Below are 23,067 nucleotides of genomic sequence, written 5' to 3'. Positions count from 1 at the left end.
AGTATTAAAAATAAGAAGGATAAATTCTACGAAACTATAGAGAAGGCTACCCTTCCTGATTATAATAAAAATTTCGTACCTTTTAAAATATATAACAGAAAGCAGACTAAGAAGGTTTGTAGAGGAAGCAATTTATCGATTGAATTTATATTAGATAATAAGGGTATAAATATCCTTAATAAATTCCCTATTATATACCCTTATTTAATAGGTGAAAAAGTACGAGTATAAGTACGAATATTAGCTAGGCCGTCGTTTAGACCGTTTGTATTAATATTATGCCCTCTTAAAAAAAGGTCTAAGATGGGGAAGGAGAAGACTATCAATATAAATTCTAACGAGGAGGTTGCTACAATAACTATAATAGTAGTGGGTAAGAAGTTGGAGGTGCCCGCAAATTATATAAGGATAATAGTTATTAAAAACGACGATTTTAATAATGATAGGAATTTATAAAGGGAGGAAGAGGAGTTGGATATTGTATTATAAACACGGGCTATAAAGACTTTATAATACTATAATAATACATTACAATAATTTAATTATAAAAAAAATATACTATTGAATGTGCGTAATCAAGACTATTAATCTGTATATTTTATTATTTTTTTTACATATATTTTGGTAGAGATATAGATTGTTGGGGTTTTTGAAAAAATACACCGCTTGCAAAATACATATAAAAATCCCAACTCTCAGAGGGATGAGGAGAGTCGGTTAGCTTGTTATGTAAGCGAGGCCCACATCAACCTAACCGACAAGTACATGTTCCATTTATTTTCATGTTTAGAAAGATAACGAAGATACTGTGATAGAGTACCCAAACTGAGGACGGGATCCAAGGGAGAAGCTGCTGAAGCCGGCGGAGGTCAAGAGGCACGAAGAGGCACGAGCCAAGCCTCTCACGTGAATGCACCATTGACCAGCCCCACTAATTCCCCCATGCGCGCTAGTGCAGGAATGGCCTCGGGGCGGCTGGCTTTTCCCGTCGTAACCAACTGCAGTTCTGTTTGAAGGACAGACTGGAGACTTGACTAGATCTGAGAGCTGGAGACTGTCCAGGACCAACTTTCCCTCGTTGCACGTAACCTGGAGCGCGATATTTCTTGAACTACTTGCTTTCGTTTGGACGTTTGATGCCTGTTACTGACAGGATTTGAAACGACTGCGAATATTTTTGTTCAACTCCATGTGCCAGGTGTGGATGGAGTCTCTTCTCTGAACACTGCCGCTACTTTTTTGACGACAAAAGTTTTTGGAGAGTTTGACGTTCAAGTCGCACCGAGCGGACCTGCTCCCGTCCTAATAACGAGCACCCTCACTCCAGCGAACAGCAAGCACTCAGCACTCAACAGCACCAGCAAAAGAAGAAACCGCAGTCTCTAACTAGTGGCCCGGGCCTCCCTCCAGTCACCTCAGTCCGTCCTCCCCAGCTTGAGTCCACGGACCACGGACCACGGCCACAGCAACCTGGAACCGCACTTTGGCGTGCAAGTTGGACCGCAGCATTCCACTTTCCCTCCCTTCGCGACCGGCAACGCGAATCGCGCGACAATCGCCAGGCACCTCGACAGCCCGCAGCTAAAGAGCACCACCACCAACCCGCACAGCGTCACCGGCCAACCATTTTGCATCCCAGGACGGCCACGACCATTCACCACAGTCCGCAACCCCAGCCGACTAGAGTACTGGACTTTCATCATCCCCACGGTATTTTTCCCCCGCCAAAAAAAAGAGGACATGGCTTCGCCCGCCGTCGCCGCCCCTCAGGCGAACGGCGTCACGACATTGTCGCGGCCGCAATCCCCTGCGTCCGTCACCTCAACCAAGCGGAAACGCGACGTCGACGATGACAGCGGCCCAGAACTCAATGGCTCCGACGCCGACGGGTCAAAACCGACCGTCAATGGTCTGCACACGGTCCGCGATAGCAAAGTACTCATCTCTGACTTTTTTACCACTCTGCAAAGGTATGCATCCCAACCCCCAAGTATTTCGTCACACATGACCTTGTTCCCCCCGTTGTCCATGATTGCGATCATGAAATATGTCCCCCTCCTAGTCGGCCATTGAGTGCGGACTACTAATACTGCGACGTCTCTACAGTCTCGATATAGGCAGTCATGCTATTCTCAAGCGCCCTTTACCTGAGCCTCACTCCGACGACGATCCTTCGCCGCCAAAGAAACCGAAATCCGAAGACGGAAGCGCGCAATCCAGCATCGCCGACAAGATCAGCCAAAATGCCTATAATACTGTGGACGAGCTAGTCTCTGACGTTGTCCGAGCAGTAAGGCAACAGCTCGGCGAACTTGAATCGGCCAACCCCGAGGGCGAGGACAGCTCGACCGATGAGGCCATCGCGCAAACCGCAGCATTCCGAACCAAGGCTTTGGAGCTATACAGACGGGAGATGGCATACCCCCATGTTCCTCGACATGTGGCCCCGAAACCAGATCTGAAGGAAGCGATGAATGGCGGCATGGGTGGGCTTGTCTTGACTACTGTTGGCGCCGCGCCAACCGTTAGACCTCTGTTTACTAGCCTTCAACGAGCGACAGCTCCCGGTGGAGTTGTGAAGTCACTTCAGGAGGGATCGTTGCCGCACGGCGTGACGGCCACGCGTATACTCCCCGAGTTCACGGAAACAAGCGACAAGAACGCTCGCTCTTTGACCCTAGGAGAGCTTTTCCCGTCTCCCCGAAATCTGCCCCCGCTGCAGCCTCCAAAGGCGCCAAAGAACATGACCAAGGGCAACGTCCTAACCTTCTATCACCCAGAGCTTACTGAAAAGTCCAGGTATCGGAGCGGTACATACTTTACACAAAATCTTGCTACAGGACATTGGCTAGATTACAGTAACGCAACACCGACCACTCATGCCAGGTCGAAACAGCGAGAGCGAGCCCAGAGTTTGGCGGGTCACCGACCGTCTTCGACTGAGCTCGAAATTTCGGAGATGGAGGCAATGTTTCGCGGCGCGTTCTCCAGTTTTGCCCCATGCAAAGACGACTCGGCTGCCATTGTCCCTTCTGGTCAGCTTGGCCGCATATGGTGGCAACGTATCGGGCGGAGGAATTTCGAAAAGCTTGTCGATGTTGATGGTCCGGAAGATGGAAACGTGGACACGACTATGACTGGTACGGATGGGGACGCCGAGATTGACGAGGAACTGGTCAAGTCCGCCATTGAGAACTGGGATGACAACCTCGTTGACCCTAGTTTGGAGGAGCTTTTGGGTAAGAAGTCCACCGAAGAAAAGGAGATGGATGACATGCTCGAAGAGGTGTCGGATTTGATCGAGACTTTGGCATCCTATCAGCGTAACAGGAACCTCACGCTGCCGACCAGCCAGGATCGGTATTCGGCGGATCCTGTCAACGCAGATATGCTTCGCAATGGCAACCTGTCTCACCAACCCAGCGAGGAGGAAATGATGACGTATCAATCACTGAAAGCTCAGCTTTCCAGCATTGTTCAGACCTTGCCGCCATATGCGGTAGCTCGACTCAACGCTGATAAGCTCGGGGAGCTCAATGTGAGCACAAAGATTGAAATTCGCACAGACGAATACAAGGGTGTTATGGAGGAGGATGAACAGGCCCGTCTCGCCAGGCAGGCTGCGGCAACAGCCGCAACCACAAACCAACGGCAGCAACAGAGGGGTAGCGTTTCCGGCCCGGGTCAGTTCGCTCATCAGTATCCCGGTCAGTTCACACCTTCGGCCCGTCCGATAGCGAATGCCCAGCATTTCCCCCAGACCCCAGGCCGCCCTAACCCGCCCATGTACCAACAACGGCCACCCTCGGCGGTACCCATCCCCCAGGTGCATCACCAAAGTCAACAACGTGCGCCTCCTCCTCCAGCCTCCTACCGACCACCGACCAACTACGGGTATGCGCCGCAGCTGGCTAAGGCGCCCGCCCCTTACGGACAACATAACGTGCCCGGTGGTTATGCGCCGAGCCCACCTCAACCTCGCATGGCGCCGCACCCCGGCCCTGGCTACAACATGGCACCGGCCGGGCCTCCGGGTCAGCGGTATCCACCTGGATATCCGGGGCCCCAGGGCTACCCACAGCACCAGCCGATGCACCCCCAACATGTTCAACATCCTGGACCCCCGCAACATCCTTCTCCCCACATGCAACAGCATCCACAACAACCGGGGTTTGCGCCGCCTTATACCAATGGTGCACCGATGCCCCGGGCCATCACTCCACAAGTCCCACCCCAGACGCCGCACCATTATGGTCCAACCCCAACCCCAACACCGCCGCCGCCGCAGCAACAGCACCAACAGCACCAGCAGATGCAACCGCGTGGACCTTACGGAACCCCCGGACAGGGTATGCCGCCCCAAAACATGCAGCCGAACAATATGCAGCGTCAGTATGGAGCCGGATCTCCTCCCATGATGCCGGCAAACAATATGAACCGGACACCCAGCCTGACTGGCTACGCGACCGTGATGCCCGAGGTACAACAGCGCCAGGTCATGGAACAGGCGAGGGCGAGGGCAGATGCCGAACAACGTGCTAGTGGACACATGGGCAAGGTCGCCCAAGGTGAGGTTGTCGGCCTCGCAGGTATCGGCCTGGGTGGTAACGTTGATGTCCACAAGATTGCTGCTGCCAAGGCCATGCAGATGGGCGGTCCCGGCGGTCCTCCCGGCGGTGGTCCGGGTCAGGGGCAGGGTACGAACATGTCGCCCAGCCCCCAGCTTCCCATGCACGGCGGGCCCAGCCCGGTGAACGGTGTTACCCCTGTTCCCATCCCTGTTCCTTCACCTAGCCCGGCTGCGCCGCAACAACAGCAGCAGCAGCAACAGCAACAGCCTGGTGGTATGCCGTCGCCTGCTATTGTTCAGCAGCAACAGTCTCAGGTACAGACACAGCAGCAGCAGCAGCAGATGATGCCGCAACCACAACAGCCGCAGCCGCCGCAGCCGCCGCAAAGCGGACCTAGTCCGGCTCCTCCCGCACAGCAAGGCTTTAGACCCCCTTCTGCATAGGAGCAGATGTGGATGAATCCGATGAATGTTAGGAACGGGTGGTAAACTGTGGTTGTCGGTTGGTGTGAGGCGCGAGTGAGTGAGTGAGTGAGTGTAAGAAGAGGAAAGAAGGAAGAAGGAAGAGGGGAAAAGAAAGAAGAAGAAGGGAGGCAAAGTCTAGATCAAGCTTGTTTAGTACATTGATTACTTACGCACATAAAAGCGCCTACCAATATTCGCGCTGTTTTTTTTTATTTGCTCTCTTGTCTTTACACAAGTTGGTTGGGTGAAAAGAACAATAAAGCGAGTGGGAGTGTGTGAAGAGAGAGGAGAGGACACAAAAAGGATGGAACGGCAGGAAAGGACAGGAAAGGGGGTACAGCGGACTGTGCTGACAAGAAGGAAACGACGGCGGAAGGGATACGGAGATGAGAAAAAGATGTTACAAAAAAAACAAAAAACAAAAAACGAATCACAGCATAATGAGAACGAAAGTAATGGGAACTAACGAACTCTATCATGTATTTGTTAAGGTGCTGAATATGAAGACACAAAAAGGGTGTGCCTGCCGAAGAGAAGGGAGGGATGGATGGATGGATGGATGGATTATTGGGTGTATCATCATCAGTCTCATTCTCTGCTCTCACTTACGATACATACATAGTTTCCTCTCTTTCTTTGCTTTGAAGGGCCTTGACTTAGAGCTGGGTGATACCCCCTTTTTTCCTTCGCTTCATTTTTTTTCTCTTCTTCTATTCTTGATTTGGGGAAAGTTAGGTCTCTGAGTTGGGCACAATCAATCAAATCGTATAGACTTCAACCCGGTATGGTTTATTCTGAGCTTCTTCTTTAGTTTCACTTTGCTAAGACTTAGGTATGTAGGGTACTAGCTTTTTGTGAAAGTGGAAGATTGATCAGTGGCAGGTTGGTTATTCCGAACTTCCATGGGGCTGACTGGGGGAAAGAGGGAACAAACACACTCTAGAGAGAGGGTGTAATGAATAGTATGTATGCCATTTTATTTAGTTGGAGAACAACATTCAATTTCACTCTTGTTTATCTATCTGATCTATCTGGTTTATGTAGCAGCAGCATATGAGTTGGGTATCATTTGGTGACCATCTTTCCCTCTCTATCTCTATCATTCATCCCTTTTATTCCCATCCATCCATCCATCCTCCCCCCCGTCCTTTACCATTAAACCTGGACCGAATCAACCATCATCTCACTTCGATGACGAACCGTCAGCCTTATTCCCACCCTTCAACCCCTCCAACTCATCCCCAATCCTTCTTAGTTCCCTCAACACATCATCCTCATGCGTCTCAAACCTCTCCATCCACAGCCTCCTCAGCTCAAACACCACCTCAATCGCAATCAATATAATAATAATCCACTCCAGCCTGGTGCTATGTTTCTCACTCGACATTTTTTCAGAAATATCCAACACCTCCTGCGCGACTTTCACGACCTCCTGCGCATACGTCATCTTGTCATTCAGCGTCTTGATCCGCACCCCGACATCCAAAGCTTTGCCAATCTTGCTGTAGTAGGTTTCTAGTTTTTCCTCGCTGTCCCAGAAGATATCCGGCAACGCGTCGGTTAGGTCGTTGTAGTGGTTCAGTTGGCTGCGGAGATTAAGCAGTTCGCCTGTTTTTTGGAGGATCAGCTCCCGTGAGAGCGGGGCCTTGAGCCCCTGGGAGAGGCGATCGGGAATGTGGCGCGTGCTTTCGAGGTAACGCGTCAGGCTGGATTCGAGCACGGCGAGTTTTGTTGAACGCGCCAGACCCGAAGAAAAAGCGATTTTGGCGAGGGTCGTGTCGAGCCGGTCGCCGGCTGAGACTTCGCGGAGCGTGCCGAGCACGACCACGTCCCCCGAGACTTTACTTTGTTCCTCCGACGGATCGGTGGTGAACTCGAGGTCTTCTTCCTCCTTGTTTTCGACAAAGGGGGTTTCGGCGGCGGGGATAAGTAAGCGTGTAGCGAGCGTGTCCACGACGTCCGGAGGTAAAGCCCAGGTCACGATGGTTCCCGAGGGAAAGACGAAGATGTCCCCGTGGTTGAGCCCGCGGGCGTGCACGACTTCGTGGATGTCGAAGCCGGTGGCGTCGGGGTCGAGAGAGAAGTTGTGGCTGGTCAAAAGGGAGACGACGGCGTCCATGTCGAAGGACTCGGCGACGCAGACGGCGGAGATGGTCGAGCGGCCGTCGGGCTCGATGGTGTGTGAGGGGACGGCGCCGGCGGGAGTGGACTTGGCGGGGACGCCCTTTTGGGCGACGATGGCGACGCGGTGGAGGGAGTTTTTGAGCGGGAGCTTGCGCTTCTGGGCAGCGGAGGATTTCTGTTGTTGAGATGTCGTGGCATCGTCGGTAGGAGAGGGCTGCTTCTGGGTGGTGGTGGAGGGAGACGAAGAGGGTCGCGAGGGCTCGTTGCCATTTTGTGCTAGGAGGCCGTTGGAGGTGAAGAAGGTGCGTCGTCGTGGCTGGGTACCTGTTGTGGTGAGGTGGAAAGGTCGTTGTGGTCGAGTGGAAGTGCCGGTGGCAGTGAGGCCAGCCAGTCCCGCGACGCCGGAGATGCCCCGGACGGCGGCCAGTCGTTGAATCGGCACCATAGATCTCATGTTGATGTTTACTCGGATCTGTTTACTAGGGGTTCGGCTTCTCGGATGAAAACTAATTTTTGGTAGGCGCATTCTCAGACGCTACGTCACTTTGGCGATAAGGAGCCTATCGGAGCAGCGCTAGGGGTACTGCATCCACTGGAGCTTCCCCAAACCATCCAATCCGTACTGTGTCATGTATCTGTAAACTGCGACAGTGACAGGTACCACAAGTCCACAACATTCTCCAAGTCAACAACCCATCATCATACAACCGCGCATAGCCTCCAGACACACACCATGGAGCCCGACATTCGAGTTGAGGACTACCTCGACGACAAGCTCCAGTCGACGACCGACTTCGACCATCTAGACACGTTGCTCAACAGCGTCGAACACCAGCGCAGCCAGCTCCAGTCGCAACTCGACCATGCCACCAAAGAGCTCGAGGAGGCCCGCCGCTCCTCCGGGGAACGCCAGGCTGCCCTTGCCGCCCAAATCGACGAGTTCCAAAAACTGCAGCAAAGCATCGACGTCCGCCTCAAGATCGTGGCCGCCTCCGACGCCCCTGATGAGGCCATTCGCCGTCTGGAGCAGCCTATGAAGCAGCTTCACAAGGTCGACCTCGCCCATCGATACCTGCTCCTTCTCCAGCATGTCCAGGAACTGCGCAACGCCGCCCGCGCCCATCTACCGCAGAGCCCCAAGGCCGCGCTCGAGCCGTATACCGAACTGAAGCAGCTGTCTTTGCGCCTGCGGGAACTCCAGGCCGCCGCCGATGGCGCTGCCGTCCACCTTGTCGCTCATGTCGAGTCCGTCACCGAAGCGCTGTGGGATGAGATGAAGACGACAATGTGGGCTGAGTTGGAGGCTGTTTTGAAAAAGCGCGGGTGGCCCAATGTCGACCCCGAGTCTGAAGTGGACGACGAATGGATTCAATGCTTCGAGAAGCTGGTTGACCTCCAGGTCCCCGAGGTCCTATACTCGCCCACGCTGGTGACGCTTCTTCCCATGGACGTCATGGCACAGATTTTTGTAAAGGAGTTCCGGTTCCACTTCCTGAGCGACAAGCCGACTAGCAACCCGCAGGGCATCAACGCACACTGCTTTCCCTGGTTCCTGTCCCTGCTCGATAAGTGGGAGGTCTTCTTCAGAGAGAACTTTGCTCCCGTCCTGGCAGCCAAGTTCAGCCAGACAGAGGTTTCGAACAAAATGGTCTACATGGATCCCGGGTGCGCATTCATCGCCTCGATGCTACCAGTCATGCGCGAGAAGGTCAGTGTGACCATGGCGGAGGCCGTCAAGGATCCTGCGTTCCTGAGCAGTCTTCTCGGTCAGCTGATGACCTTTGACGATAACATCCGATCTGGGTACAGCTACGACGGAGGTGATTCCGAAAACGGGTGGGAGGGACTGACGGGTGAAGTTTTGAATACGCACTTCAGGACATGGCTCGAGGCAGAGAAGAAATTCGCTCTGGAAAGGTTCAACGGGATCATGACGTCTAATGACGCTCGGAAGATTGACTACGACTTTGCAGTCGCCGGGAAAACAAAACCCACGTTTGCAGCTGTCCGTGTTGCTGATTTGCTGCGGTCGGTAACAACGCAATATGAGAGGCTTAGACGCTTCTCTCATAAGCTTCGCTTCCTGATCGATATTCAACTGGCTATTTTGGACGACTATCATGATCATCTCAAGGGCACACTTGAAGCTTACCAAACGATGACTTCCACGGTTGGCAGAGCCTTTGTTGGCGTTACCAAAGAGCAGCTGGCAGCTCTGGAAGGTACAGGGGCGTTCGAGACCTTGTGTAAGGTGTATGGAAGTGCTGACCACATCATTAACGCCCTACATGACTGGAGCAACGAAGAGGTAAGAAGTGTCGTCTTTGAAAGTTGTCAAGTAACTATGTTAACACCCGACAGTTCTTTGTAACACTATGGGAGCAGCTCCAGGCTCGAGCCAAGGCAAACGAGGACCAGAGCAATCTTGCTGGTGGCATGAGCTACGATCATGTCAAGGATCGCATTTCTTCGGTAGTCGGTACCGAGGATGACAGCGGTGTTCTCTTCGATGAGACCATCTCAGCATATACCATGAGGAGGAAACGTGCCCAGGAGTTTCTCACGCAGACCCTCATTCAAAACCAGAAGAAGGCATTCACCGCCTACCTTAAACGTCCTCAGTGGAGTACTATTTCGGATGAGCCTACCTCTGGCGAGGCATACTACCAATTGGCTCCCACTGCTGAGCTTGATGAGCCTCTCGCAGTAAGTATCTACTTGACTCAGGGCTATAAGCACCTGCTAACAAAAAACCAGGTTCTCAAACGCGACCTCGACTTCCTCTCCCACGCTCTCGGCACCGCCGTCTTCAGGCGCATCTGGCGTGAAGCCCTCGAGGAGCTCAACAACATGCTGTGGTCCGACGTGCTCATGGCCAACAAATTTGCCACATCCGGTGCCGCCCAGTTCAGGCGTGACGTTGATGCCATTTCCTCCGTCGTCGAGCGGTACATCCCTGACGGGTCCAGTGCTCTCGGGAGCATCAAGGAGGCGCTTCGCCTGCTGAACTTGCCTGTTGAAGCGCCAGAGGAGGACAGCAGCGGCAGCAGCAACACCATGACCCTCAAGAAGGCTGTGGATAGGGTCTTCACTGATAATACGGAGGCAAAGAAGGTGTTGGAGGAGTTGGATGTTGAGAGTCTAAGCCCGCCGCATGCTAGGCAGATTTTGCAGAGGAGGGTTGAGAATGCTGAGTGAGGGGGGAGTGTTGTGATACCCAGACTGTGTAAGCATTGTAATGCTACTTTGGAAATAATTTATATCGTTAATGTCTATGGCCCCCATCATTGTCAATGCTGTTGATCATGAAGAGCATGGCGTGAATATCTCGGCTAAATCCGTACGGCGATGAACAGCTGGAGCCCACCGGGTCTGGACCCGTGCGATTCCCAAGCACGGCATCGACCGGGGCGCTTGCATTCGGCCCCACTCCGCCTTCGGGGCCCCGTTACCCCGTATGCGGAGTAGCGTTGGTAAGCAGATGCTCCATTGTTAGGGCGGACCTTAACACGGGGTACATGCACTGGCCGGGTGCCGAATATCGGCCCGTACATCTTTTAAGGGAGGCATTGACGTCTTTGTCCATTGTGACTGTGTACGTTGCAACACCATTTCATCTCTTGAGTCTCATCTCATCTTCAGAAACACACAGACGTGTGAACCAAATTGTCGGGTCATTATCACCGTTTCTGGACTCAAGGTCCCTTCCTTATCTTGGTTTCGGATCTCATTGATAAGATAAAAGAACACTAGTTTAGTCATAGACCGAGGTCTTCCTTCCTTCATCAATCCTCTTTCACCTCTCATCGTCAACTCACTCTGGAGGCGGGTCAGATATCGGCAACGACCAAAAAAAAAAAAAGCAACCATCACAGTTTCTCAAGAAAACCAAGAAACAGAGAAACAATGGCTGCTTCCGCTGCCGATATCGAGTCCCACGACGGCCAGAACGCCGGTCTCCAAACGGCCAAGGATCTCTTCTCCGGCGCCGTTGGTGGTATTGCCCAGGTATTGATTGGTAAGTCCCTTACACTTCCCGGATTTGCTTCACCTCAACTATCTCGAGCCTGCCCTCCTCATAAGTCCCGGGCCTCAAGATGAGTGAGGATGAGCTCAGTTCACCCCCTCTCAAACCAACCGCCCAAAACTAACCTCCCCCCCACCCAGGCCAACCCTTCGACATAGTCAAAGTCCGCCTCCAAACCTCCACCCAATACTCCTCCGCCCTCACCGCCGCCGCCTCCATCTACAAGAACGAAGGCGCGCTCGCCTTCTACAAGGGCACCCTGACCCCCCTTTTGGGCATCGGCGCCTGCGTCTCCATCCAATTCGGCGCCTTCCACTCGGCCCGCCGCTTCCTCGAGCAACGCCGTTCCGAGGGTGACAAATCCTTCATCCCGGGCGTCTCCAACCTGAGTTACGGCGAGTACTACGCCGCGGGAGCCTTCGCCGGCGTCGCCAACTCTGTCATCTCGGGCCCCATCGAGCACGTGCGCATCAGACTTCAGGCGCAACCGCACGGCGCGGGCGCGTTGTATTCCGGGCCGTGGGACTGCGTGCGCAAGCTTTCTGCGCAAGCAGGCGGCGTCTTACCCGGGTTGTACAGGGGTGAGGTGGTGACGGTGTTGCGCGAGGCGCAAGCGTATGGGTTGTGGTTTTTGGCGTTTGAGTGGTTGATGAACGCGGACGCGGCCAGGAACAAGATCGATCGGAAGGAGATTCCTTCGTATAAAATTGCGTTGTACGGTGGACTGGCGGGCGAGGCGCTTTGGTTGGGCAGCTATCCGCTTGATGTGGTCAAGAGCAAGATGCAGACGGATGGGTTTGGAAGCACGCAGAAGTATAAGAGCATGAGGGATTGCTTTGGGCAGACGTTCAGGCAGGAGGGCATGAGAGGGTTTTGGAAGGGGATTGGGCCGACGTTGTTGAGGGCTATGCCGGTTAGTGCGGGAACGTTTGCGGTGGTGGAGATGACTATGAGGGCTATTAATTAGAAGGGATCAGTTCCATTGACTGGGGAATGGGGGTGAGGTATACTAGAGAGCAGAAGAAAGGGGGAATACTTAGGCTCACTCCACTTGAGCCTCGTGGATGGAATTGTGCGAAGGTCATGACCAAGGAAAGGAAAACGGGATTCCATGGATTGGATGGATAGATGGACAGATGGGAAATGGGCTCTTCAACGAGCAGCATGTTGCAATTACAGAACTTCCGGGGATCTTTCAAGGGTTTCAAAAAGCATACGGACCGCATTTAAGGGCTAGAGTTGTTTTGGTTTCAGTATAGGGACAAGAGCAAGAGCAATGGTAAATAATCAAGATGTTTTCGACTCATATGGAACTCCGACATTAATATTTTCCAGCTTATCTCAGAGCCTACAAGCCACATCAAACGGGTCCAAGAATATTCGACCCAAGACAACCACTACTTCACGCATTACATCCTCCGACTACTCCCCCTACTCGCCCTACTCCCACCCGTATAAACACTTCTCTTTTCCTTAGCACCAGCCTTCGCACCGCCACCAGTCAACTGCGCCTGCGCATCCAGCTGAATGGCCTCCTTCAACTTCTCTACCACCTCCGGCTGCGTAGCAAACGCCCCCTCCAGAATCTCATCCAGCTCCCTCTCCAACTGCGTCAAGTTCTTCCCGCCCACCGCCGCCTTCACCTTGGCTTCGTTGAAGATGGCCGCCCACCGCCTGGTAAACGCATAGATGCTCTGGCGCAACAACTCATCCAGCTGCTCTCCCGCGTCTTGTGACTCGGCCGGTGTGGCCGTCGTCGAACCCGAGCCCGAGCCCGAGCCCGTAATGCTACCAGCTGCGCGCGAAAGGAGGGACGAGCCGGGTATGTAAGAGCTAAAAGTCGACACGGAGCTGGAGACCAAGCCGAAGAGGTTGCCGGCGGTTGGGAGGTTCTCCCAGATCTGGCCGAGGTGCTGGATGCTGCCTATGCCTAGACCTGTGGCTTGGCCGGTGCCGGTGCCGTTGCGCACGTCTCCGATCTCGAGGGTGAGGAGCTCGTTCTTGAGAATGAGGAGGTTCTTGATCATGAAGAGGTCTGGGTCGGTGCCGTTTTTGGCGGCTTTGATGCGCACTTCGGCGCGCTGGAGGGCGGCGATGGTTTCGCGGACGAGTTTGAAGATTACTGGGCTGCTGCGTTGCTGGAACGGGGGGGAATTCCCGTGTTAGCTGGGTGATTTCGGAGTTGAAGGGGGAAGGAAGGAAGGAAGGGAGGATCACTTACACATCGCTCTTTGGGCATGGACTGGTCGAACAAAACAAGCAGCTCGATTGCTCTCTTGACCACTGGGAAAGCCGGTGATGATCCGCCCTCGGCGGTACTGGTTACTCCCAGCTTCAGAGCCTCTGGCGGAACGACGGCTTTAGTGATGGATTTTGTGATTTCTGCGTCGAAAAAGCCATCGGTAAATGTCCAGAGATGCTCAGCCAGCAGCCTTGACGTAAGTTCCCTGCAGTGCGCAACAAACGGGGTCTCGTCCTCATCATAGTCCACGAGTAGGTATTCGTTGGTAACCCATCCGACAAGATTGCAGATGGTTTGCAAGTCACATGTCTGCAGCTTGGACTGGAGGTTGGTGGCAATGGGCGCAATGTTGGTGCCCGTTACGAGTGACCGCTGATGCGAGTTAAGGGCAGCGAAGGCCGACTTTTGGTTGGGAGAATATGGTGCTTCTATAGAGAAGATGTTGCGGAAAAGGGTGGCCTCGCTAAATGAGCGTTCGAAGCACTGCTTCACGTAGTTCCTTGCCGCCGTGTCTATCGAGGATTCCTTGCACTCGAGATGGAATGTCGCAAGATCATGCTGGGTTAGAGGCTTGAGGTCGCGGTCTCTCACGACGAAATAGGCGTGGAAGAGGTTGTTGGCTGTGTTGGCAAAGATATCCACGTTTGGCCCAGTCCTGGGCTGGCCATTTTGGTCATATGCCCCCAATATCACTCGCTGAATGTTTGGTATGAGCGAATACGAGTTCATCAGGATCTCCTCAAACCGACCATAAGCCAAGGCATGTCGTGCGGATTCTGACTGGGTGTTTGTGATTTGACGAGCAAGTTCCCCAGACACCTGGTCCAGGCGGTTTGTGAAGCCGACCTCGAGAAGATGTAGGGCCTTGGTTAGTAGCGCCTGGTATCTGGCTTGGTATGTGTCAGCATCCCGATATTGGGGATGCTTGATCATGAACTCAATGCAAGAGTCCAGGTTGGCTAGGATATCGCCAAAGGCATCGTCATCCACAAGGCGGCCTGCACCCAGGGCATTGAGGCGCCGGCTGACATTGTCAAGATAGGCGTAGTAATGCAAATCGGTGCCAACCTCGTCGGCGAGCGTCTGAAGACGCTTCTGCTCCTCCAGCAAGTCGTCGCACTGTGCCTTGAAGGATGTTGTCTGCTCCTCGACGGCTCGGAAAGACTGACACAAACTCTCGAGGGTTTTGAGTGCGCTGTTGGCGTCGTCGATCAGGGTTCCCAGATGTCGTTCCGTCAAGGCGAGTTGGTCATGATACAGCAGATACTCTTGCTGGCTAGCCTGTAGCAGCTCCTGGTTCAGAGCGTCGTCGTACGTGTCTTGCTCCACAGGCAGTGTCGATGCCGCGCTCGCGGGAATCATCAAGGCGTCCCAGAGGTTGTGATTATTGCGCCGCCCCTTGGTCTTCTTCTTCTCCCTCCTCTTGGGTCCTCCATGACTGCCAATGTCGTAGAAGTCCGAATATGATTTCGCCCTGCGAAGAACGGTGGCCTCGGGTGGCGCGTTGACGTCTTCCTGGTCTTCGAAAAGTGCTGGGAGTGGTTCTTCGGGGATGTTGTTGTCGGCCGTCTCCTATCGAGTGGTGATGGTTGGGTTAGTGGCTGTTGGCGGGAAAGTTGAATGGAAGACAAACCTCTGGCTGCTGCAGCAGAGAGTTGGCTCGACGGTGGCGCGTCTTTGCGCCCGATGGTCTGCTCTGCTGCACCTCTGGAGCAAAGCTGTACCAGTGCTCGTCGTACATTTTTGAGGAATTGGATTACCAGTGGTGATAGCTTCAATTCATAATGTCCAGCGCGTGTTGATTCCCCCCTGTTCCCCTATCCCGTCATTCAGGTACGTACCTCCCACTGCAACAGTGAGCTGTCCACTTTTGGGGAAGCGATGGAGATGGACAGTGATTCTTCATGTTTCTTGCACTGTACCCTAACCCGAGAAGTGAGTGCACAGACCTCATCCCTCAATGTTAGTGCTGGGGGCAGCTGTCGATCCGAGCTGAAGCTTGCCTGGACCTCCTCTCACTTCATTGTGGGGTGACCTCACCATTAGGTTCATCTTGCATCTCATCGTGGAAGTTTGTGCTTTAGTGTTGAGTCCTCAGATCACTGCTCCCTATATCTATAGCTGCGCGTGTGGTATTCTATCTGAACCACCAGGCTGTCAAAGAATGAAGAGTTGATTAGTCCTCATAGAAAACGAAGCGCCCTAAAAACGGACCCCGGCACTATCAAGTACTGTATAAATTCCAAGTGGATGCCGCCCATTATCAGTTCTAAACTAACTCGAACTATCAAGTATCAACCAACATGGCTTCCCCTATGATGCTTGCCAGGACCGCCCTCCGGCCCCAGGCCCGGCGTATGACAAATTCGACACAATGGGTACGGAGTATTGGCAGAAGATTCAGGCCCGAGCCGGAACCTCAGCCCGAGAAATCGAATGTCGGCCTCCGCATCCTTACCGCTGTCCTTGTGGGCGGCGTTGCTGCCGGTGCCGCCATGGCCGCGTATCCTATGCTCACCAAGAAGGAGCTCGTCGGACCGGAGAAGGTTGAGATCGTCTTTGAGACGCCCCGGAAACACATCTCCGCCGAGGAGGACCGCGACCAGATGAGCCCCCAGCACGTCCAGGTCAAGCGGAGCTGGGAACATCCCGGTGTTTACGCATGGGGTTCTAATGCCGGTAAGGTCGTTGCCCCGGACTCCGACGAGCCTGTCATCAAGACCCCAAGGCGCATTCACTACTTTGATGATCAGATCCTGCGCGATCTCAAGCTGGACCGCAACTTTGGCGCCGCCATCGATGAGAAGGGAAACCTGGTCCAGTGGGGTATCGCCTTCGACAAGGACCACTATACCCCGACTGTCACCTTGAAGGGCAAGGACCTGGTCAAGCTGGACATCTCCCGCGACCATATCATTGGTCTTGCCTCCAACGGAGAAGTATACTCTATCCCGGTGGCCGCCGCCGATCAAAGATCTGGCCAGAAAGAGGCCAACTCTTCCTCCCTCTGGTCCAGCCAGTCAGCCATCAACTTCCGTTCCCTCACGCCCAAGAACCTGAAATGGGGTGAAAAGATTGTTGATGTCCGCAGCGGCTTGGATCACTGCCTGATGCTGACCTCCAAGGGCCGTGTCTTCTCTGCAGCCTCCAGCTCTGAGGAATTCCCTTCCAAGGGTCAACTTGGCTGCCCCGGCCTGACATGGACCAACCGCCCGGCGGGACCTTACGACCAGCCTCACGAAGTAACCGGTCTAAGCGGTTCCAACATCAAGGAGATCGCCGCCGGCGACTTCCACTCGCTCGCCCTCGACACCGAGGGCCGCATTTTCGCCTTTGGCGACAACTCCTTCGGCCAGCTCGGCTTCGAGAACGACACCGAGCACCCTTACGTCGACTCGCCCCGCCCCTTGCCCATCAACCAGCTCTACCACGGCACCAGCCTTCGGCCCAAGGCGACCTCCATCGCCGCCGGCGGCCTCAACAGCTTCTTCACCGTCGACGCGCGCGCCTTCCAAGGTCAGATCGGCGACAAAAGCCAGATCGTGCCCGCCAAGGACCTCGGCCGCGTCAACGTCGAGACCTGGGCCTGCGGCGAAGGCATCCACGGCGCCCTGGGCACCGGCAAGTGGACGCACGTCTCGGTTTGCCCGACCAAGGTCAAGGCGCTCTCGAACCTGTTCGAGTTCGACGAGGCCACGAACCAAGTCGTGCCCATCCGCCTGTCCCGCATGTCGGTCGGCAGCGACCACGCGTGCGCCGTCATGGATAATGTCACCTGCGTCGACAGCGCTGCCAACGGGAACGCCAAGTCGGAGACGGACACCAACTTTGGCGCTGACGTGCTGTGGTGGGGTGGGAACGAGCATTACCAGCTTGGTACCGGAAAGAGAAATAACGTTAACACGCCTTCTTATATCGCACCGCTGGATACGCCTGCTCATCGTGGACATGGGCACGGGCATGAGAACCGGCTGGTGCAGAGGGAGGGAGAATCTAATCGCTTTCAGTTGACGCCGAGGAAGACGGTCAAACTGGATGGTGGGAAGGGAAGATCGGTTAGTGTTGAGCAGCGCGCGGAGTGCGGACGGGACGTTAGTGCTGTTTACTCTGCTGCTTGAGGCAGGTAAGTGGAAATGGGTGTGGCGAGTGTATGATAGGTACGGGCAGTTTCGGCATTAGTTTGACGAGAAGTGTTGAATGCGGTACCGACCGTGTATGTACGTGTATATGTTACAAAAGGGGTGAAGTTATTGGCCCAGTCTGGCAGCCAAGGAGTTGTGTATCACTACCTTTCTCAATCATAGCATTGTATAATAACCAACTTGCTATGGAATCTCCCATGACATTGTACAAGTGTGAGTGTGACTCCGAAGCGTCCTCGGAAACTGCTCCTCTGCTACCCAGCAGTCTTCCGAACTCTATTCGATCAATCAGTCCATGTCCCATCACGAAGTTCTCTTTCGATGCCGAGCAAGTGGTCTATGTGTGTTTACACCAGGACTTTCTCTTGAGCACAGTATCTGATATGTAGCTCTCCCTTTTCGATCACTTTCTCTCTCACAGCTTTTACCAATATTGTCGTCCGTTCTACAAACCAAAATCATCAATCATGCAGGCGTTGCCTTACATCAATCCTAATTTACCACACCGACACTGATAGTTTTCAAAGGAAAATAAGGGCTTCGTCCCTGAGTGAGTATGTTGCTTGACTCCTTACTAACCTGTTTCTTACATGTATTATACTTAACATACTTGTATCTCTAAGCCGTAACTAACTACTCGCCAACGCAGCCATAACACAGTCTGAATTCATTCGAGGACCATGAATCCGCACGCACACCTGTCTTCACACGCCGTTTAACGTTCGTTACTACTAAGCTTGACAAGTAAGTTAACAAGCTGTTAAGCCGCTGATAAGGTAAGCCGCTCGCTACATATACTGTAAGCTGTAAGCGAAGCAAAGCTCACAACAACCGTCGTCTGTCTCTGCCCACTTTGCCAGTTACTAGTTGTCACCGTGGTCGTCGCCGGGGGCGTCACCCGTGAAACCCTCATACAGTACCACAGTACTATCATCGTATTAACCCCGCGGCCCGCGCATCCCATTGTCCCACGATGCTCCCCCCGCGCCCGTCCGCAGTTCTCGTCTAGGGGCGTGTTCGGCAAACCTGGAAATGGCCTTCTGAAATGGAAATCTGGAAATCTGGGGGGTGGTGGTCCGTGTGCGGTACTTCGAAGTAATTTGGGCTAATTTTTTGCCAAAGTCACTCTTCCGGTGTACCCTCTAATAATTTCTAGCGATTTTCAAGCGTTCATTCGACTTGGAAATAGTTTAGCACTTAATTTATTCTACTTTTCTAAATACGAACTTTGTAATTAATCTAAAAAAGTCTTGGCGGGCTAAATTTTAAAAAGTCGATTTTAGTACATTTAAAGTTTTAAAATATTTTTTTAAAATACGCTCTAACTACTTTAATAACCTTTTATATCTCCTACCTACTAAGAAATTTTAGAAAGCCTATTTCTAAATTTACCGAACACGCCCTAAGTAGGTAGTATAGTAGATATAATCTAGTATTTTACCTATAGTTTAACGATTTCCCTTCCTTTATACTATAGAACCGGATTATTTAGTATAGTTAGAGCGTATTGGGCAAACTTAGAAATAGGCTTTCTAAAAAATTTTAGTACGTGGGAGGTATAAAAGGTTATTAAAGTAGTTAGAGCGTATTTTAAAAAAAAATATTTTAAAACTTTAAATGTACTAAAATCGACTTTTTAAAATTTAGCCCGCCAAGACTTTTTTAGATTAATTACAAAGTTCGTATTTAGAAAAGTAGAATAAATTAAGTGCTAAACTATTTCCAAGTCGAATGAACGCTTGGAAATCGCTAGAAATTATTAGAGGGTACACCGGAAGAGTTACTTTAGTAAAAAATTAGCCCAAATTACTTCGAAGTACCGCACACGGACCACCACCCCCCAGATTTCCAGATTTCTATTTTAGAAGGCTATTTCCAGGTTTGCTGAACACGCCCTTAGTCTAGGTATAGTGTACACCAGCGACGGGATACTACCATTGCAAGCGCTAATCACAGCTAGCTACCTACCATACAGCCATGACACACCATCACAGATAGTGATAGAATATCGACGCGGCCTTATGGACATTGTATCGCATGAGCTGACCTTATTATAAGACAAAAAGCAAAGGCTACGGAGCATATTCTCCGCGTTCCCATCTTCTAGCTGTCTATCCAACGTGCAGTAAAAAGTGGCTGTCTAAAGCGGCAACCAAAAAAATGAGGGTATTCCCACTTTTCACTCTTCCTACTAAGTAAGGTAGCCTTGATTGATGCCACGTGCGTTCCAGACCCGGAACGCTGGATTGTTTACTTCTGTTCCACGCTCCGTGGTAGACGACGCTATTCAACATATATTACAGGATCACTTATTGACATTGGTTTATAGTGTACACTTCCGAGTTCTGCCTAGTAAGTAGAATATTATCTACTTTTTGGTAGTTTGGCTTACTAGGTATATGTATCCTAGCCTGTTATAGTATGTTCTGCTTAACAGTGGGGAGGTTAGGGGTTTAATTCCTCATAGCGGACATGTTGAAGGCTGGTTTTAAGTGTCTCCAACCACGGCGCTCAGTTACGAACCTAGAGCACAGGCTGTGGGAAGATAGGATTTACGAAAGAATATTGCTAACGGAGCCGTTATGTCCTAGATCCCCTATTGAAACTATTGGTTTAGGTAGTGCTATAAGCCATTATATTGTGACAATAAATCCTTCGCGATATCGTCGCCTCCACTTGGGTTAGACGGAGCCTTATTTTGAAGCCTAGCTTCGCTTTAAGGGGAAGTAGTGTCACAGGATCACCTATTAATATTGGTTTATAATGTGCACTGCCGAATTCTGCCTAGCAAGCAGAATATCGTCTACCTTTTGGTAGTTTGGCTTACTAGGCATATACACCCTAGCCTGTTATAACATGACAATAACTGCACTACACCATTCACATGACACTGCTGCCTTGAGGAGGCTCGTTGGTGTGTGTGTGTACCTCCCCTCAACTCATCACAAACCTGGGGGGGTTCTGAAGCAGAAGACCGAAAAGCATCGGCCCAGAATCCAGAGTCTAGACCGAGCAGAACCGGATTGTTTACTCCGCTCGCCTGCTCCTCCGGCAACGTCGACGACAGCAAGACGACGACGGCAACAGTGACGAGAACAGTGACGATGCCTCTCACGGCTTCACGACCCAAAGATCGAAGATCAATAATCAATAATCAGCAGCCACCGTGCCGGTTCGCTTGAAGCCGTGCCGGATGACCAAGCTAGCTGAGCCCGGGACCCGGGATCTGGACCCTGGATCTGGACCTGCAGTAGGGTACCTAGTGCATCAAGTGGTTACCTAGTCAGTAGTCAAACAGGAGGATCGCTGAGCCGCCTCGGCCTCTTAGCCGCCAGCCAACGTCTGTCGATCAAATTCACCACCACTTCCATTCCCACACCACGCCTATGCACTCGCTTTAGCGAAGTTGATGGAGGCTGGAAGGCGACAACGAAAAGGGCTTGATTGTAGTTGTCTAACGGAAGAGGAGAAATGGAAACCAGGGCAGCCTAAATACCTGGAAGGGAGTGCCGGTAATGGAACGGCCCAGTGAATGGGCAAAGCCGGTGAATGGGCGGCCCAGGGCACGGACTTCCAACAGAAGTACACTACCGTACCTCTTGGTACCTTCGCCATTGCATGTCTGGCCAGGAACATGTGAAAGTATTCGCCACCACGCCACCACCACGATGCTCCCTTTCGCGGCTCAGCGCGGGTATCAGGGGCCGGGAGTCACGGGGGTAACTTACCCATGCGAGCCATGCGCCCGGGCCGGTGCCCCTAATCCCGGAGTTTACTGTGGTAGCAAGGGTAGCTAGCTCGGGAAGATTTTGTGTTCCGAAAAGGAAAAAAAAAAGAAAGGAAGGGAAAAAGGGACGAACATCTTGATGCTCACATGGAATACCATTGGGTATCGTTACCGCCTCACACCGCCAACGCCAACGCCAACGCCAACGCCAACGCCGACGCCGACCCGTCCTGACACACGGTGCCGTTCATTGCCGTCGTCCAACGGCCGGTCGGTTGGGCCCGTCGCTATCCTTTCTCTTTTTTTCAATTCTTTTCGCCACGCACCTATCCGCGGGTGCTGGAGATTTCCGCATCCCGTCAGCCCCTGTGAAAGCCCATCCGCAAATCACCGTACCCACATGCCTGCTTAGGTACTGAGCTACTGCATGATTGACAGATCCGGACACGGGACACGAATTTGGTCCGGTCCCGCTTCTTTTGCCGCCGTTGTTCCTTCGAAAATGGATGTTTGTGGGTGTTCAGGCGATACGTAGTGCACTGTGGGAGCGTAGCGTAGTGTAGTGTAGAAAGTGTACCTAGCCCGCTCGCATTGGAGCTTGGCTACCCGCAAGCATGGGTTTCGTAAGCTTGCTAAGATGTTGATAAAGGCTGACGATAGACGTTCCCGAACGTCTGGGCGCAGCAATCGCTGCTTCGGGGCCGCGGAGCAGTTTGGTTCTATTGTTTGATCGTCAATCGCTAATGTGAGATGCCTAAAATTCTCCGTTAATTTCCTGATCGTGTAACTGCAAGCAATAGGAGACTCCGGAGGATGAGGCAAATGAAGCCATTCGCAATGCTTGAGATGGGACGTGGAAGTGGCGAAAAACGGGATCATCATCATTTTACCATCCACACCCACTTGGCGATTTTCTAGCCCTCTGGGCAGGCATCCACTTGCAAAAACCGAGCTAACATTCTATATCCATGCAGAGGTGTACACTTGTACACACATACCATCAGCTCACGGAGAAACAGCGGCCGCAGTCAACTGGTCGAGAGCAGATGAAGATGGACCGGCTGTACAGTAATGGCATCGGGCCAGTCGGTACCACAAAGCTCGCAAGGTTCCTAGGTACCAAGGCTACGTATCTTGAGCTGGTCTCAGGGATCTCAGCTGAAGTTGGTTATCAGGATGGCGAAAAAGCATTCGAGTAATCGAGTGACGAGTCTCGCCAGAAACGGTACCGAAGGCGGCAAAATTGTCTCATCGGTGTGGTCTCACATGGTGAGTGACAAGCATATAACCATCCCACGGAAAGGTTGGGGTGACATGAAGAAGACGAGGAGCGAGCAAGGGAAAAGACAGCGGTGGTGACTGGAAGCTTTGCAGATCCTGATCGACGGACCATCGAGGGACGGCCGACGCATCGAGGGACCATCGACGACGGCCACCGCGGGCTGGTTGGCTAGGGGCACACCAGTTAACTGTCTTTTCTTTCTCGAGATTGACCACAGAGCCGCAGTATGGTAGGGGTCTTCGGCTGGAATTTTCCTACTGTGTGTTACAGTGTGCGGCTCCAAAACACCATGTGCTACCACCATCGACACCGAGACCACCCAGATATTTTTTTCATATCAAAAGCTATTCTTTGCTGGACATGGTTGTATTATCCATATTGTGAACTGGCTTGGCTTGTTAGCTGTCAAGGGAACCATACCTATCAACGATAGTTGTTGCAATACGTTGTGCAAAAAAGGAATCCCACAGCCAACATTGACTGACACC

At 52.5% G+C, this 23,067-nt stretch overlaps 6 protein-coding genes across 6 annotated transcripts; 4 read left to right on the top strand and 2 right to left on the bottom strand.

Moving 5' to 3' along the window:
• Window positions 1–1,445: 1,445 nt before the first annotated feature.
• B0H65DRAFT_172603 (uncharacterized protein) lies at window positions 1,446–5,218 on the top strand. Its single transcript, XM_062821388.1, has 2 exons — window positions 1,446–1,970; window positions 2,107–5,218. The coding sequence occupies exons 1-2, from the start codon at window positions 1,741–1,743 to the stop codon at window positions 5,012–5,014; spliced, it is 3,138 nt and encodes a 1,045-aa protein (XP_062683395.1). The 5' UTR covers window positions 1,446–1,740; the 3' UTR covers window positions 5,015–5,218.
• Window positions 5,219–6,028: 810 nt separating this feature from the next.
• Window positions 6,029–7,794, bottom strand: B0H65DRAFT_463057 (uncharacterized protein). Its single transcript, XM_062826672.1, has one exon. The coding sequence runs from the start codon at window positions 7,683–7,685 to the stop codon at window positions 6,219–6,221; it is 1,467 nt and encodes a 488-aa protein (XP_062683394.1). The 5' UTR covers window positions 7,686–7,794; the 3' UTR covers window positions 6,029–6,218.
• Window positions 7,795–10,453, top strand: B0H65DRAFT_523139 (TIP-1 family-domain-containing protein). Its single transcript, XM_062828785.1, has 3 exons — window positions 7,795–9,467; window positions 9,521–9,865; window positions 9,917–10,453. The coding sequence occupies exons 1-3, from the start codon at window positions 7,893–7,895 to the stop codon at window positions 10,355–10,357; spliced, it is 2,361 nt and encodes a 786-aa protein (XP_062683393.1). The 5' UTR covers window positions 7,795–7,892; the 3' UTR covers window positions 10,358–10,453.
• Window positions 10,454–10,692: 239 nt separating this feature from the next.
• Window positions 10,693–12,493, top strand: B0H65DRAFT_588130 (mitochondrial carrier domain-containing protein). The gene is made up of 2 exons (XM_062830998.1): window positions 10,693–11,177; window positions 11,327–12,493. The coding sequence occupies exons 1-2, from the start codon at window positions 11,066–11,068 to the stop codon at window positions 12,151–12,153; spliced, it is 939 nt and encodes a 312-aa protein (XP_062683392.1). The 5' UTR covers window positions 10,693–11,065; the 3' UTR covers window positions 12,154–12,493.
• On the bottom strand, window positions 12,375–15,422 carry B0H65DRAFT_172557 (Sec34-like family-domain-containing protein). The gene is made up of 3 exons (XM_062821385.1): window positions 15,062–15,422; window positions 13,408–15,000; window positions 12,375–13,324 (listed from the first exon to the last, which is right to left on the bottom strand). Exons 1-3 carry the CDS (start codon window positions 15,167–15,169, stop codon window positions 12,596–12,598), a joined length of 2,430 nt encoding a protein of 809 aa, XP_062683391.1. The 5' UTR covers window positions 15,170–15,422; the 3' UTR covers window positions 12,375–12,595.
• On the top strand, window positions 15,394–17,602 carry B0H65DRAFT_172590 (regulator of chromosome condensation 1/beta-lactamase-inhibitor protein II). The gene is made up of 3 exons (XM_062821387.1): window positions 15,394–15,555; window positions 15,618–15,661; window positions 15,721–17,602. Exon 3 carries the CDS (start codon window positions 15,732–15,734, stop codon window positions 17,544–17,546), a length of 1,815 nt encoding a protein of 604 aa, XP_062683390.1. The 5' UTR covers window positions 15,394–15,555; window positions 15,618–15,661; window positions 15,721–15,731; the 3' UTR covers window positions 17,547–17,602.
• The last annotated feature ends 5,465 nt before the right edge of the window (window positions 17,603–23,067 follow it).

This window comes from Neurospora tetraspora (genome assembly GCF_033439725.1).
Source record: "Neurospora tetraspora strain CBS 560.94 chromosome Unknown B0H65scaffold_3, whole genome shotgun sequence".
In the NCBI taxonomy this organism is placed as follows: domain Eukaryota; kingdom Fungi; phylum Ascomycota; class Sordariomycetes; order Sordariales; family Sordariaceae; genus Neurospora; species Neurospora tetraspora.
This window is presented reverse-complemented; position numbering and strand designations above follow the sequence as displayed.